A 15,878-nucleotide genomic window follows, 5' to 3' on the forward strand; every position below is an offset into this window, starting at 1 on the left:
TACTTCAATTAATCTTACATAGCAACCAGTAATGTTTTTAAACATTTTCTAATTTTTTTGCTCATTTGATCGTTACAGGCCATCGGAGTCACTGTGGTGCATGGAGGTAAAATGCTTTGATGGAAATTAAAAAAAAAACATCCAAGAAGATTCCCAGAAAATAAATCAATCAGGAAAATTTAAACAGATCTGGTACATTCTCTGAATATAAAACTGCACAAGGGCTATGGGATATGGGACTAGTATCTGCAAAGAGCTATTTAACATTGATTCTTTGCTCTGTGGCTCAGGCCTAGTTGGTGTGGAATTACCAATCCCAGTAGGCATCCTATGGCTCCCCAGCTGCAATAAAACTGCAAGTCCTAGCATGCCCTGCAAGTCATGGATTTCCAATTCCACCACAGCTGGAGAGCCACAAGATTGCCTTCCTTTGGCCAATATTGGGGACTATTAGTGTCTGTGAAGGATCGAGAACATGTGGTCTAGAACTCAGTTGGAGCATGACCACATTCTCACAGTACAACCACTATTTTGCTTGCACAAAATTCCATGAACTAAAAATTGGATGTTTTACTAGTTTTTTAAAGTAAAATAAGTAGTGTGTATGGCTTTTTAACATCTTAATATATGGAGGTATTGTTCAGTCCTATGATTCTCTTAGATACCAAGTTACTCTAAGAATGTAACAAAATCATGATCTTATTCCACAAAAATGATAAAAAATTTAATTCTGCAGATTATTATTTCAGTTTGTGTGCAATTCCTTTCAAAAAAATTTAATAACAATGATACATTTTGTTTTAAAATGTATTAACATAGTACATGAAAAATTATAGCAACAGTACAGATGGAGCTGTCCTTGTTGAAGCATTTGCATTAAGTATGCAATAATGATAAATACATAAGTTCATTTCTATGAAAACGAATGCTTGCACAGGTTCTGAATTACAAGAGATAACTATGTTTCTTTTCAGTGTCTTTGTCTAATGGAAAGTAAAATTCCCCTGTCATCCCCACCGGTCCTGGATTCACGTTTGTGTAGTTTTAATGTAATATCCCCTTTTGTGTTTGTGTTATAGCCACATAGCTGTTGTCATGGGAGCATTGGCCCTGAGAATATCTGCATTGTCCAATACTTAATCATTAGTGCATAAGGCTCTGTAGCCTTTCAGCCATACACTGAGAAGACATCCAACACAGTTTATAGATTTATAAAGAAAGGATAATGAGCCAGAACCATTACTATTATACTAACAGGACAACTAGAGCTAGCGTCTTACTATGAAGTAACGCGCCTGCTCATTAAAGTTAATTGATTGTTTACTTATCACCAATTTATTTAGTCTTGCTGTACAATGTTTTATTTAATAAAAATTAAATGTATTAAAGTCAGGTTTTAACTTTGAAAAAAAGAAAGCTATTTGCTATTTGTATTTAATTGATTGTGTGTATAAAATATGAATATTTCAACTTATGCCGGAGGCATACATCGGATCATACCACAGTAGGGGGGGATTTCTAATTAACTTGCAGTTATAAACTTTTAAGGTCAATATCTGTAAGAGTTTGAATGGTGAATGTATGGGGCCAGAGCTGAGATTAATAGTTATCAGGTTCTCTGGATATTTGCATAACAGAAAACCTAACAACTTAGAGTTGAAACACTAAGCCCAAATTGTTATAGTCTTAACCATAGGACTAGTTAAATCCATCTGCAGGTCTCCTGAGGTAACAAGTATAGCACAGATGCCTGTCTTTTGTTTACATTATCCACACTTCTGGTATTACCCATAACATATACATGCTTTATGAGACTTGCCATTTTACAAATATAACTGATTTAGTTCATTCCATGTGGCTATTACAGTGGGTGATTTTTTTTTCCTTAACAAATTATGAATAATAACTGGTCTAAATATTATTATTATTATTATTATTATTATTATTATTATTACTACAGCAAAAAGTTGGTGTATACAGTATATTTCTAGATGTTAGTATATGATGAGTATACAGTACAGGTTGAGTCTCCCATATCCAAAATGCTTGGGACCAGTGGTATTTTGGATATCGGAATATTCCGTATTTTGGAATATTTGCATACCATAATGAGAGATCTTGAGAATGGGACCCAAATCTAAACACAGAATGCATTTATGTGTTATATACACCGTATACACACAGCCTGCAGGTCATTTTATACAATATTTTCCATAATTTTGTGCATGAAAAAAAGTCTGTGTACATACATAAAATTAATTTATGTTTCAAATACACCTTATATACAGAGCCTGAAGGTTATTGTATACTGTATTTTAATAATTTTGTGCTTTTAACAAAGTTTGTGTGCATTGAACCATCAGAAAGCAAAGGTTTCACTTTCTCAGTAATGTTAAAAATATTCCGTATTTCAGAATATACCGTATTTCGGAATATTTGGATATGGGAGACTCAACCTGTATATGTTTTGATGTTATATGCGTAATGTAGATTTTATACATTTTAATGAGTAGGCGAATTGCAAAGTAATTTCTATGACTGTATGCAAAGAAGAAATGAAATTCTGGAGATTGGAAAACAAAACCCAATGAAGTCTATGTATTTGAAGTGCCAGAGATGTTACTGGTATTAATAAGTTCTTTCAAAGATGAACAATTTATAGAAAGGCTACGGAAGGTTTGCGAGCAGATTGCCTGTTATAAGTAGTACCAGCCGCTAGACAAAAACATGAACACACCTCATTAAAAATACACTTATATGGAATATTCTGTGACTATGGCATGACAAATGTATGTTTTAATAATTAAAGAATTTTGATGATGGTTTCTCTTTAAAGCACAAATAACACTCAGCAAAATAATACACAATAGAAAAATATATATATTGTCAATTTCTTGTAACTGTAAAAGAACATTTGATATATGTGTTTTGCATCTGATGGAGTTGAAGAATGTGTCCTTGACGTGTATTCAGTGTAGGTGCACACGGGCACATGCTACCCCTCTGCCCTGTCTTTTCTCATAGAATATACACCAATTGTTTAAATTCCCTTAAGACAAAAGAGAAATAAATATGTAATTGTTAATATAGTTATTTTTAGAAAGTGGCTTAGCTCTTTTCAACTGACGCAAGTTAGTAAAACTGATGCTGATGTGATCGCCTTTCTAGGTCGAGGCATCACGCAGTTTGGTCGCTGCGCACAGACGATGATTAGTGCGTAATGTCTTAATCAACATAATACAGAGTTGAGCTGTGTCTGTCTTGCATATAACAAAAGTAAAGAGTGTGGTGTTGGCAAAAACAATGAGTTTGAAAGCAGAAGTGATAATGTGGATATTACAGGAGTTGTTTCATCACAAAATGCTAAATATTTACAAAGAGTTAAAGTATCCGTGTAATTATTTGTGTTGTGTGCTCTCACTCATTTTATTCTGGATCTTCACTGACCACGTTTCAAGGGGAGATTTATTAAACTTTGGAGAGAGATAAAGTGGAGAGACATAAAGTACCAACCAATCAGCTCCTAATTGTAATTTTTCAAACACAGGGGTCTATTTACTAAGCCTTGAATGGGGATAAAGTGAACAAAGATAAAGTACCAGCCAATCAGCATCTAACTGCCATGTCACAGGCTGTGTTTGAAAGATGACAGGAGCTGGTTGGCTGGTACTTTATCTCTGTTCACTTTGTTTCCATCCAAGGCTTAGTACATAGACCCCACAGTCTGTAAAGTGACAGTTAGGAGCTGACTGGTTGGCACTTTATCTCTCTCCAAGCTTTGATATGTCACCTCCTGAGTCTCTTCATCATTGCCATCAGTCTATCTGCTCCGCTTGTGTACAGTAGTTTTACACACAACCACATTTAAGTTGTTCATCCTTATGAGGACAAGTAAGCAAATATTGCAATGACAAACATAACTATAATGCGAATAATTAAGTGAAACCGGAAGATTTATTGCTGATAGAAAAGGGCAAACCTATTTTACTAACTATTTTATTGTAGAAAGACATTTTGGAAGCAATTAATTGATTAAATAATTGCTGGTAAATCTAAGGGGTGGGCAAGTGAAACAAGATCTTGTGCTGAAATCTTCCTTCTGAAGGTGTGAAAACATATCCTGCAGCTTCCCAGACGTGGCAACTACTGGCCAATTAGTTAAGAACAACAGAGAGCCTGTTTACAGGTAAACTGGAAAGATACAATTACATCTAGACAGATTACGTCCCCACCAGATGCAGACAAGCTGCAGAAACACAGCCCCTGCTAAACCCCACCAGGCACAGATCCAACAGGGGGTCAGTTGTTAGTCTTTATAATGGGATGGAGCAGAAAATAAACCATACTGCATAGGGTCCAATGCATGGGCGTAACTACCATAGGTACAAGGGGTGCAGCTGCTATGGGGCCCAGAGCTTGGATATTACACTCTGGATATGTAACAATAAAATATAACATTAGAACCACAGAATATAGAGTGTCATGATGATCTGATTGGCCAAAATTTCACTCAAGTTTCTTCACGTAAATTACTAATAATGTGTTACATTTTAATAAATGCAATACCCTTGATTTATACACAGCAGGTAAGTAATTAAAAGAAATATAGAAGTAATAGAAAGACACACTGTGACTCTCAGGCTCACTGGCATGTTTAATAAGTACAGTAAGACATTAGACAGTGTTAACAAAGGGCTTTTTACTTTGCCTCCACCATCTGAATATGTGGATAACATACCAGCATACGTCAGACTGCTACCAAGTGAGAAGTAACTATATTCCAACACTTACAGCTGGGAGGCTTGATAGTTGTGGAATGCTCGCTCACATCTAATTTGGATATACTGTAAGCTCTTCGGCCAGGAGAATCCTGCTACCCCCCAGTCCAATGGGCGCATCAGAAACACATGTTATGGTGAGGCATGACTTTTCCTACCCCCTGACCTGTAAAGATCTCTTATTAGTGTCCTCATTGGTAGTGGATCACATATCGATCATCAAACAGAATGTTCTAATATACAAATATAGGCTTCAGTGGCAGAAAATAAAAAAGTAGACTCCCTATTTCAGTTACAAACATTTTATTTTTATGTGTGTGGGGTAGAGGGGGGGGGGTGTAGTTTTATGATTTTCTATTTTTCTATTTGTATTTTGTCTGTGGAGTTCTTTTGCTCTCTATTATGAAGTTGTAAATACAATTTTTATATCAATTATGGATAAGTACATGCAATGATATTGTTTGAATTGTATTGAATTGTATTGAACATTGATATTGTTTAAATAAGGTTTCTTTATATTGTTTTTATTTTCACTTTTAATGTAAATTGGATGTTTTATAGTTATGAAAAATATGCTTTTATGAAGGAAAGTATGCTTGTTTCTTTGTGTAATTACTATTTCATTTTTTTTTCAAATTTATATTTTGTAAATAAGCCAGCCAAGCATGAAATACTAAATATGTGCATACACAGAATTGTTGGCTCACAGTGGCGACTAGTTTTAAGTTAGTCATTCCCATACTGTAATTTCTGCATATATATATATATATATATATATATATAAACACTTATGGATTTGAGAGTGAGGTTTATTGTATATTTTGGATTAGTGTACAGTTATATAACAGTTTTCATGTTATTCTTTAATCCATAAGTGAATTAAAGCATCAAACCTAAAAACGTAATAGTTAAACCAATTCCAAAATGGAACCTGGTACTTCTCAGATTAGTTTGTTTTATTTCCTAATGTATGTTTACATTTCTAAAATGACTAATTTAATATAGTTGCTGTGATAACAATAAACCTTGTCATGATTTTAATGACTGAACTGTGCAAATAACAGGAATGCAGCAAATATGCCTAATAATCTATTCTTTATTTAAAGATCACCAAATGGTATGCAACAGCAGAGAAATACAAACTGTATGTGATGCAATATATGGAGGAAGGGAAGGAGCTAAAATAATACAGCCAGTATTTATATTTGGTTTCTTGTTTGATGAAAATCACAAAATAAAACATTGGTACCTCTTGAGAAATCATCTACCCATATTAAATTAAATTAATGGTTAAAAAAGTCTTATTTGTATGTACGTCAATAAAAAACACGTTCTCTCCTGCATACAGGATCCTGCTATCTCCTAAATGGTTGCTGGATTCTAATTATATTTTGCATAGTTTGTAACTGTCCTTAAATGTATTTTGAACTAATTGCTGCACTATAATAATAATAATAATAATAATAATAATAATAATAATAATATTCCCATTATTATTACCATTCTGTATTTATAAAGTGATGGCATGACTCTTACAACTGTACATTCAGGGGATCATGACTCAAACAAATGACGTACTAGACATGAAACAGAAGCCTGATGGAGTTTACAATCTATAGGTGAGGAAAACTCTTTATAGATAAGATAGTGGAATAACGATACCAGGGAAAGTTGGTGCTGCTGTTGGCAGGCAGCCACAATACAAGCTGCCATTGGTGACTGGCATTTCTGCACACTTATGGGTGATACATGATGTTGGGCCAAGAAGAGGCAATGAAAGGTGGACACATAAATTGGTCATTGTACAAATCCCATTAGTGAGCTGCTGGCACCACAGCTGTCTCTCACCATCTATGTTAATGAATCTCCTTCCTCTGTGGTGCCTGGGCACTGCTGGTCAGCTGCCAGCTTGGCGTAGCAGTGTGTAGCCCTGTGTGTGTATTTAGTAGCATGCAGCCAGCACAAGCCCACATCCAGCAGCATAACCTTATTATTTATTTATAGAGTGAGGCAAAGCGCCAGGTCTTATGTTTTATTTTTAGGGGGCATTTTAATGGTGGAAGGTTATATTTTTGTAAAGGATCATTTTACGCCCTTTATTAAATAGATATAAAACCCAAATGTTTACACTAACCCTTCCAGCTCACTGTGATAGGCAGCACTCATGAACAGGCAGCCTACATTCATGGCAGACTGACTGTGCCCTCTATACAGTGTGCAGCCAGGAATCAGTCATACTGTATACTGCAAGCTTAGGTCCACATGAAACAGAAATCTGCCTGCAGTCTATAAACAATTCAGGTTCTGTTGTTTTATTGGATACATGTAAGAGTGTCAGAATGTCGGGGCTTCCTGTCCTCACTGGGGGCCGGGTGAGGGCCGCAGGTCAGATGGGGTAGGGAGGGATGGGAGAGATAGAAAACTTTGCTGCTCTAATAATCCTTTGCACATTTCTTCACTTGCTCTATTGCCGAGGAAATGCGTAAAAAGCTGCGGTTTGTGTTTGTTTGTACTCGGCTTAACGCTTTCCGGGCAGGAGCCGCAGCATGAGAGTACCAGTTGCTTTGTAGACCCATATAAGCCCATGATGTGAGATGATGAGAGAGAGAGAGAGAGAGAGAGAGAGAGAGAGAGATTGATTAGAGCTAGGTATTCATGTCAATTAAATTACTGACACCACCTGTAAAATAATAGCACTATAAAACGTTCTCTCTTTCGCTCTCTCTCTCTCTCTCTCTCTCTCTCTCTCTCTCTCTCTCTCTCTCTCTCTCTCTCTCTTTCTCCCTCTCTCCGTCTCTCTCTCTTTCTTTCTCTCTCTCTCTCTCGCTCTCTCTCTCTCTCATATCTGTTTCACAATGTGGACACAATTAAATGATTTCAAATATATAAAGATGTTTCCTGGCATCTGGATAGAAGTGAAGTGCTCGTCCCTTTCTCATTTCATGGCTAAGGAAATATCATAATGGACTCAAACAGAGCTTCCCATGGAGACGAGATCGCTTCGAATCCTACCTCTGACAGGCGGTATGCACATACGGGACCGGACAGGAGCGCTAAGGTCTACGTGCTATGTATATGAGAGAGGCACATTAAAGTCCCCAGTGTTTTTTTTTAACTTATATTTTGTTATTAGTCCATTTATGTGAACAGTACAAACTTGTCAGAATGTAGCTGAGAAATAGCCACATATATAACAGCACATGAGATGTGGAAGAGCCTGTACAGGACACTTACTAGATATTCTTCTATTTTATGTTATTAGTCTTTTTATGTGTACGGTACAAACTTGTCAGAATGGATTTCTTTGTTTTCAGGTGATCATTGTCTGTGTTGATGACAGTGTATAAGCAGTAGCTGGGATAGGTAAATATACTGTCATTTATCGGTGTCACAGGACAACACAATTACGTGCTTACAGTGATGTTTGAACTTGCCATATAAGGGGGCAGAGAAAGATAGATAGATAGATAGATAGATAGATAGATAGATAGATAGATAGATAGATAGATAGATAGAAAGAAATGTATATATACATATATATATATATATATATATATATATATATATATACATCAATATAAATATCGATCGATCTATCTATCTATATATATATAAACAACCAGAGAAAGCCGGCACTCGCCTATTCCAAAGTCCATCTTGCCCAGGTGCCGCCAGACATGGTCAATTACAGGAAAAAAGGAAATTCAGTGGCACTCACAGGACTTATAGCAATAGTAACTACACCAAACACCAAACGAAATTTTTGGAATAAAAATGAAACATTGATCTATAAGGAAGGATACTGTTTGGTGTTTGGTGTAGTTACACCAGTTGTTACTATTACTATAAGTTCTGTGAGTGCCACTGACTTCCTTTTTATCTATCTATCTATCTATCTATCTATCTATCTATCTATCTATCATCTATCTATCTATCTATCTATCTATCTATCTATCTATCTATCTATCTATCTATCTATCTATCTATCTATAAAAACACTTATGGACTTGAAGTGAAGTTTATTGTAAATTTTAGATTAGGGCACAGTTATATAACAGCTGTCATGTCATTCTATAATAACATGGCAGAGATACATGAGGCATGGGGATAGTGTATGTAGATGTATGCGCCCTCTCACATTAGTACATCGGTAATTGCAGCGCTGATGGATGTGCCGTTTCCTGATTGCTGCTCCGTCCCTATTCTGTGTCACGTTAAGATGATTAGTACCTCTCTGCACATCCTGCCTGCCCCATGTCCTTTCTGAGTGCTAGGGAGGGGTCACCTACTATCTCCTTATCTTCCAATATGTAATATAGCTGCAGATCAGGCCCATTCAACATGTGACTATCCAGCTACTTTATATGTCACAGCTTGCTATGTCATCTAAATGCTGGCATGGCAATCTGACACTTGTAGTTCCACAACAATTTCTTTAGTCATTCTTCAGTGTGCAGGCCAGTATTGGAACTAATGTTCAATGTATTTTAGCCCATAATCTACTCCCGGGATCCGTACAGTATCCATCCGTCTGTATCACTCTTCTTATGTGCTCTAATATGTAAAGTATCTACATATGGCATACACATACTTCCAATTCCCATGGTACCATGCTCCCAGGATAAAGTTATGTATAATCTCTGTATGATATAACCAGTCGCCTTGTTATGCTATGTTCTATGTCATTAGTCATGTACTCTCATATATACCATGTGCAGTATAGTAAACTATTACTTTAGCATATTATTGTATTAAACAAGCAGACATGCAAACGTCTGATGACAGCGGTGCCTCAAAGTAGCCGTTCCCAGGAGTCATTATACAGTGATGCTTGCCGACAGACAGAAACATAACTAAACGTGTGTGTCTTATACATATGTGTGTATATCTATACACACACATATATGTATATATGTGTGTGTGTATATATATAAACACATACATGTGTGTGTATACTGCAGGCGTATTCCTATTAGTGTCTGCCTGTATAAGAGCAGATATATTGCCCCGTGTATGTGGATGTGATATAGGTATAAGCTACTAGCCGCCATTCTATCATTACACCATATTCCTATCAGTGTCTGCCTGTATAAGAGCAGATATATTGCCCCGTGTATGTGGATGTGATATAGGTATAAGCTACTAGCCGCCATTCTATCATTACACCATATTCCTATCAGTGTCTGCCTGTATAAGAGCAGATATATTGCCCCGTGTATGTGGATGTGATATAGGTATAAGCTACTAGCCGCCATTCTATCATTACACCATCAGTGTCTGCCTGTATAAGAGCAGATATATTGCCCCGTGTAGGTGGATGTGATATAGGTATAAGCTACTAGCCGCCATTCTATCATTACACCATATTCCTAGAAAAACAAGCTGCTATATGATTTCTAGCAATAGGATGACGATAGCTGACGTGTCAGGACATGGTGTCTTCTGTCTGTTTAGTCTTCCTGTAGGTAGAATATATATCTAATCTATGTACATATATGTGTCTGTATATCTGCTATGAACATGCATGTGTAGTTATATCTGTGTTGTTTACATATATATGTATGTGAATCTGTGCTGTGTATATATACAGTATATATGTGTATGTATATCTGCCATGTGTACATATAATATATGTGTATAAATCTGTGCTGCGTACATATGTGTATGTATAACAGCCCTGTGACATGTATGTGTATAAATCTGTGCTGCGTACATATATGTGTATATCAGTCCTGTGTACATATATGTGTATGTATAATAGCCCTGTGTACATATATGTGTATGTATATCAGTCCTGTGTACATATATGTGTATGTATAACAGCCCTGTGTACATATATGTGTATGTATATCAGTCAATATGTGTATGTATATCAGCCCTGTGTACATATATGTGTATATCAGTCCTGTGTACATATATGTACATGTATAACAGCCCTGTGTACATATATGTGTATGTATATCAGCCCTGTGTACATATATGTGTATATCAGTCCTGTGTACATGCTTGTCTATGTATCTTTGCCCCATGTACATATATGTGCATGCAGGTACTTAGCTGATGGGCCAGGCGTACTGCACACGAATCGCAACTCTGGATTTCCTTCCTGACTTTCGTTAGTAGATGTGCTGGGCCCGGGATGTCCTGGTGAAGGGATCTGTCCGCAGCCGGGAGCTGGGAGTCAAGCACAGGATGAGGGCACAGAGTACAGCCGGGGAACCCGGAGTCAGACCCAGCTATAGTATAAGCCATGTTCTTGTATCAGAGAGCATGTACAGAACATACATAGAACACAATTGATTCTGTTTTTCATTCACAGAGAAACATACAAGACACTAATATACCGACCATAAATCCTGTATAAACCCCTCAAATCAAGACAACTGCATGTTATACAAACTGCAGACAGAATACAGGAGATTATACATAACTCAGAGTAATGTACAAAACAATAGCATATACCCCCCACACTAATTATATGAGTATACTGAATATATCGAATGTATACACAATAATGTGCTGCACACAGGACAGGCCGTCACCCCTCATAATAAACCCCAATATATACACTATTTCAGAGTTTCCCAAACATCGTCATTGCAGTCCAGGTTTTATGGATATCCCTGCTTGAGTCCAGATGGATAAAATCAAATTTACTGGGGTACTAATTAAGTCACTTGCGCTAAGCACGGATATACTTAAAACCTGGACTGTAATGACGGAGTTTGGGAAACTCTGCACTGTTATTAGATACAGTAACTTTATACAAACAGCTCATTAAATGTAACGTCTAAGGCAAATGGCATCAATTATAATACAGATAAAATTGGTTTTATATAGCACAATGATCAGTACACGGCACAAGTCTATCATGCCAACTGTAATTACACAAAACCTATTGCAAGTCCCTGTACAACAACAACACTAATAGGTGTTAAGTATTTACTCCAAATAAATTGCCAAAATGTATACAACACTCAGCAATTATATTTACCCACGTGGGGAAAAGTCATATTAAGCTTCTAAAAATCATCAACAACCACAAAAAACTAATTAACTCCAACTCATTATTCCAGTTTAACAAATAAATAATTATAGATATGTTAATATAATAATTATATTACCAATATAACAAATATATAGAGCACGCATTGCCAGACATGAATGCCAGTTAGTAATATCCAGTTTTATAATTACAGCATACACAATATATTTATTTGTAAAACATATCAAACAAGTACGATTTTATTTCTTGGTAGCCATAATGTACATGAAACGCACTTAAAAAAATAGGATTATTTTAACAGGCTTAATTAGATTTATTTTAAATTGAATTTCCTAATATGTATTCGATCTTACAAGCGCACTTTCAGCTGGCTCTGATAACGTAAAACGTTTGTGTGACCATACACACACACACACACACACACACACACACACACACACACACACACACACACACACACACACACACATATATTATATATATATATATATATATATATATATATATATATACACACACACACAAGTAAGACTGACATACCACATAAGTGTGTGTGGCAGAATGTATGAATATATATATATATATATATGTGTGTGTGTGTGTGTGTGTGTGTGTGTGTGTGTGTGTGTGTGTATACTATTAAAACTGGCATACTACATAAGTATGTGTGTTGATTTAAACATCTAGGCATACATTAATACAATACGAAAGTGAATATTACATTTTATGTGGAAATTATGTTGACATCGGTAATTGAATTTCTCAGGTTACTACTATAAAATATGCTTTATGAATTAATAAATTAAAAGAGAACAAAATCACTAATTGATTTAACATCTATTTACATTTAACTTAAAACTAATAACCTATTCACTCCAGTACTCACACACACACACATATACAAATATACAATATATGCAAACCGTGGTTAAAAGAAAAAACGATATTTTATTGGGGAATTTACAAGGCTAAAAATACACAAAAAAATAAACAACTTGAAAAAAGTGCTAATAGATTTTAGTCTGAGGAAATTGGTCCCAAGTACTTGCCACAGACTGTGCTGCTCTGGGTGTCAGACGGTGCCGTATACTTTATCTCCTTCCCACATAAAGTGAAAGGGTCAAACCCCACAGTCTCAGCAGCACAAAACACTTACACAAATTAACTAGGAGTGGACACAAAATCTCCTAATTCACATTCATATGATAGTAATGATTATGCAAGTGTAGTGTAGCTCTTATCATTTGGGAATTGGTGTCCTAAGCGTCAATAAAATACATCAATTTACCATTTATACAAGGGCCCTGCAATCACCAGGTTTGCTTCTAAGAACATTACATGTAAGGAGACAAAATGATCGATAATATGTTATAACAACTGCACTGCTTCTATGACATGTGACAGACAATGTAAAGTGTGTGATTAGCAGCAGCACCTACTCACTGGCCCTGACAGGGGGACACTGGATATGCAGTTTGGTGGGTGCTATACTTTTGCCCCCCAATGTATGGCCTTGGCATCATTTAAAAGTCAAATTCCAAGAGAGCTTTGAGGACTGTTCATTTACAGTATAAGATGCTCTATGGCAAGTAATTTACTGTTTAAAGCATTTGTGGCTCTCCAAAATGACAGAAGCCGACAGGACTTGCTGGGATATGTAGTGTCAAAGCTGCTGGAGAAACGGTCTGGTCAAAGCGATCAGAGTGTCACTGCATATGTGTGCTTAGCATGTACCATATAGACATGTATTTGGTATGATTTAATGTATAAGTAAATAGTGTAATCTTGCTGGCAGTGTCACCAAGCAGGTAAAACACACTATTACACAGTCATACACTTACACTGCCTTCAGCAGGGGGCTGCATTAAAATCACTTCCCCAGTGACTCTATGGCACCAAGCCTATAAGAATCCTCAACTACAGATTGGGACAAGGAGGGGCATTTTCTCAATGAGCAATGTCTAGCCTCAGAGGTCTACCCAGGGTCATATTGTAGATCCATAGTCCTCTCTCAGGTCCACTCTCAAAGGTCTATTCTGGGGTGCAAGGCGCTGTGCTTGGTTTCATGGTCCCAATAGGAGCAGTGCATCATTGACAGCTCTGATGGCTGCCTGGCACAGGTAAACTGCACCCCATTGGGGGTTGCTGAAGGTGGGGGTGCAGGGCTGACCGGGCTCAGCTGCTGAGGGTGGTGTGCATGAGGGTGGTGGTGATGATGGCTCATCCCGTTATAGGAGTTGACCATACTGGGTAATGACATGCTCTGGACCCTGGAATACGGATTGTAAGAGGACGATGCAGACAGTCCCTTCACATTGACTGGGCTGACATTGCCCCCCGCCATCTGGCAGGAGGTGTAGGACATGGGGGTGGGGGGCTGCGCTAGGTGCCAGGAGTTGTTCATGAAGTTGGATTGCAGGTACTTGGGGGGTGTAAGGTAACCATAGGTGTCACTGCTGAATAGGCTCTTCCCTGCCTGAAAGTGGGTAGGAGGGGGCCTGAATGGCCTTTTCATCCGCCTTCTCCTCCTGTAGTTGCCCTTCTCGAACATATCCTCGCAGGCTGGGTCAAGGGTCCAGTAGTTGCCCTTCCTTTCCCCGCCACCCTCCCGGGGCACCTTGATGAAGCACTCGTTGAGGCTGAGATTGTGGCGGATGCTGTTCTGCCAGCCTTTCTTGTTCTTCTCGTAGAATGGGAACTTGCTAATGATGTACTGGTATATGGCAGACAGGGTTAGTCTCTTCTCTGTGCTCTCCCTGATGGCCATGGCGATCAGGGCCACATAGGAATAAGGAGGCTTCTGGGAGGGATCCGGCTTCTCCTGCCCTTTTTCTTGACTCAAATCGTCCTTGTCCCTCTCCACCTCTTTGCTGCCATTGGGATTATGCACCATCAGTGCCACGCTATTCTCGTCAGGTGCTGGGTAAGTAGCCATGGTGGCACACCTTTGGCTGAAGCAGGTGCCCGGGTTAGTGTATTCGGAGCTGGCAGGATCGGCACTCATAGGCACAGAGGGTGGTCCATAAGGTGCCCCTGTCACAGTTAGCTTTTTTGCTGTGAGTTGCAGTGGATGTTGGATGTGACCTTCTGCAATGTAATGGTCCAGTCTAACGCTGGAGGTAGAGGAAGACCAGAATGTCCCAACTGATGAAATATTATAGTCTCTGGACAATTCAGATCTCCTGGCACTGGATGATCCAGTGTGTAGTAGTTCTCGTGTGTCCTTGATGGCAGGACAGATCTCCTGGCACTGGACAGACCAGTAAATGATTGTGCCTGTGGGTCCCTTGGTCCAGTACAGACAGTTCAAATCTCCTGGCGCTGGACAGATAGGACAGGTGCGGGATAGATCTCTGGGCACTGGACAGATCAAAAAGTGTTGGTGACTGTGAGTCCCTTGCAGCAAGACAGATCTCCTGGCAGAGGACAGGTCAGTAGGTGATTGTGCCTGTGGATCCCTTGCAGCAAGGCAGGTCTCCTGGCAGAGGACAGGTTAGTAGGTGATTGTGCCTGTGGATCCCTTGAAGCAGGACATACCTCTTGGCAGAGGACAGGGCAGTAGATGATTGTGCTTGTGGATCCCTTGCAGAAGGACAGACCTCCTGGCAGTTGACAGGGCAGTGAGCGCCGGTGGATCCCTTTGCAGCAGGACAGAGCAGCCTCCTGTAACAGCAGAGCAGTTCAGCCCCTGGTCGCCGCTGTCCAAGTTGTGGCAGAGTTGCTCCTGGACTGTTCCCCTCCCCTGTCCTTCTCTCTCTGCGGGAGGCTGAGACCTGTGAGGATCCTTCCTCTACTCTCATTGTATTAGAGCTCAGCCAAGTTCCGCTTCCGTCAGCAGCTCCCCCTTTAGCTGGGAAAGCAGCAGCCCGGGGAGGGAAGGGTTCACCAGTCACAGACATCCAACCTGACAGCTGGGAGATCACACCTATCATCCAGGCACAACACAGCTTGGGGGTGCAGAGACCTCTCACCCAATCCACCAGCCCCTTGATAGCAATGCTCTCTCTGCTGTTCTTGCACACATTAACCCCTCACGGCCTGCACCCTGCATGGATAGAGCTGGGACTGTAAGTCAGCCTAAGCTGCATTTGTTT

The 15,878-nt window shown here is 38.7% G+C and overlaps 1 protein-coding gene across 1 annotated transcript; it reads right to left on the reverse strand.

Moving 5' to 3' along the window:
* Positions 1 to 12,712: 12,712 nt before the first annotated feature.
* On the reverse strand, positions 12,713 to 15,540 carry FOXL2 (forkhead box L2). The gene has a single exon (XM_088466820.1). The coding sequence runs from the start codon at positions 14,786 to 14,788 to the stop codon at positions 13,808 to 13,810; it is 981 nt and encodes a 326-aa protein (XP_088322946.1). The 5' UTR covers positions 14,789 to 15,540; the 3' UTR covers positions 12,713 to 13,807.
* Between the last annotated feature and the right edge of the window lie 338 nt (positions 15,541 to 15,878).

Source organism: Taudactylus pleione, unplaced genomic scaffold (assembly GCF_031769625.1).
Source record: "Taudactylus pleione unplaced genomic scaffold, aTauple2 ptg000066l, whole genome shotgun sequence".
NCBI lineage: Eukaryota > Metazoa > Chordata > Amphibia > Anura > Myobatrachidae > Taudactylus > Taudactylus pleione.

Coding starts and splice junctions, on each gene's coding strand:
- FOXL2 (XM_088466820.1), bottom strand. CDS start 14,788: ATGAGTGCCGATCCTGCCAGCTCCGAATACACTAACCCGGGCACCTGC.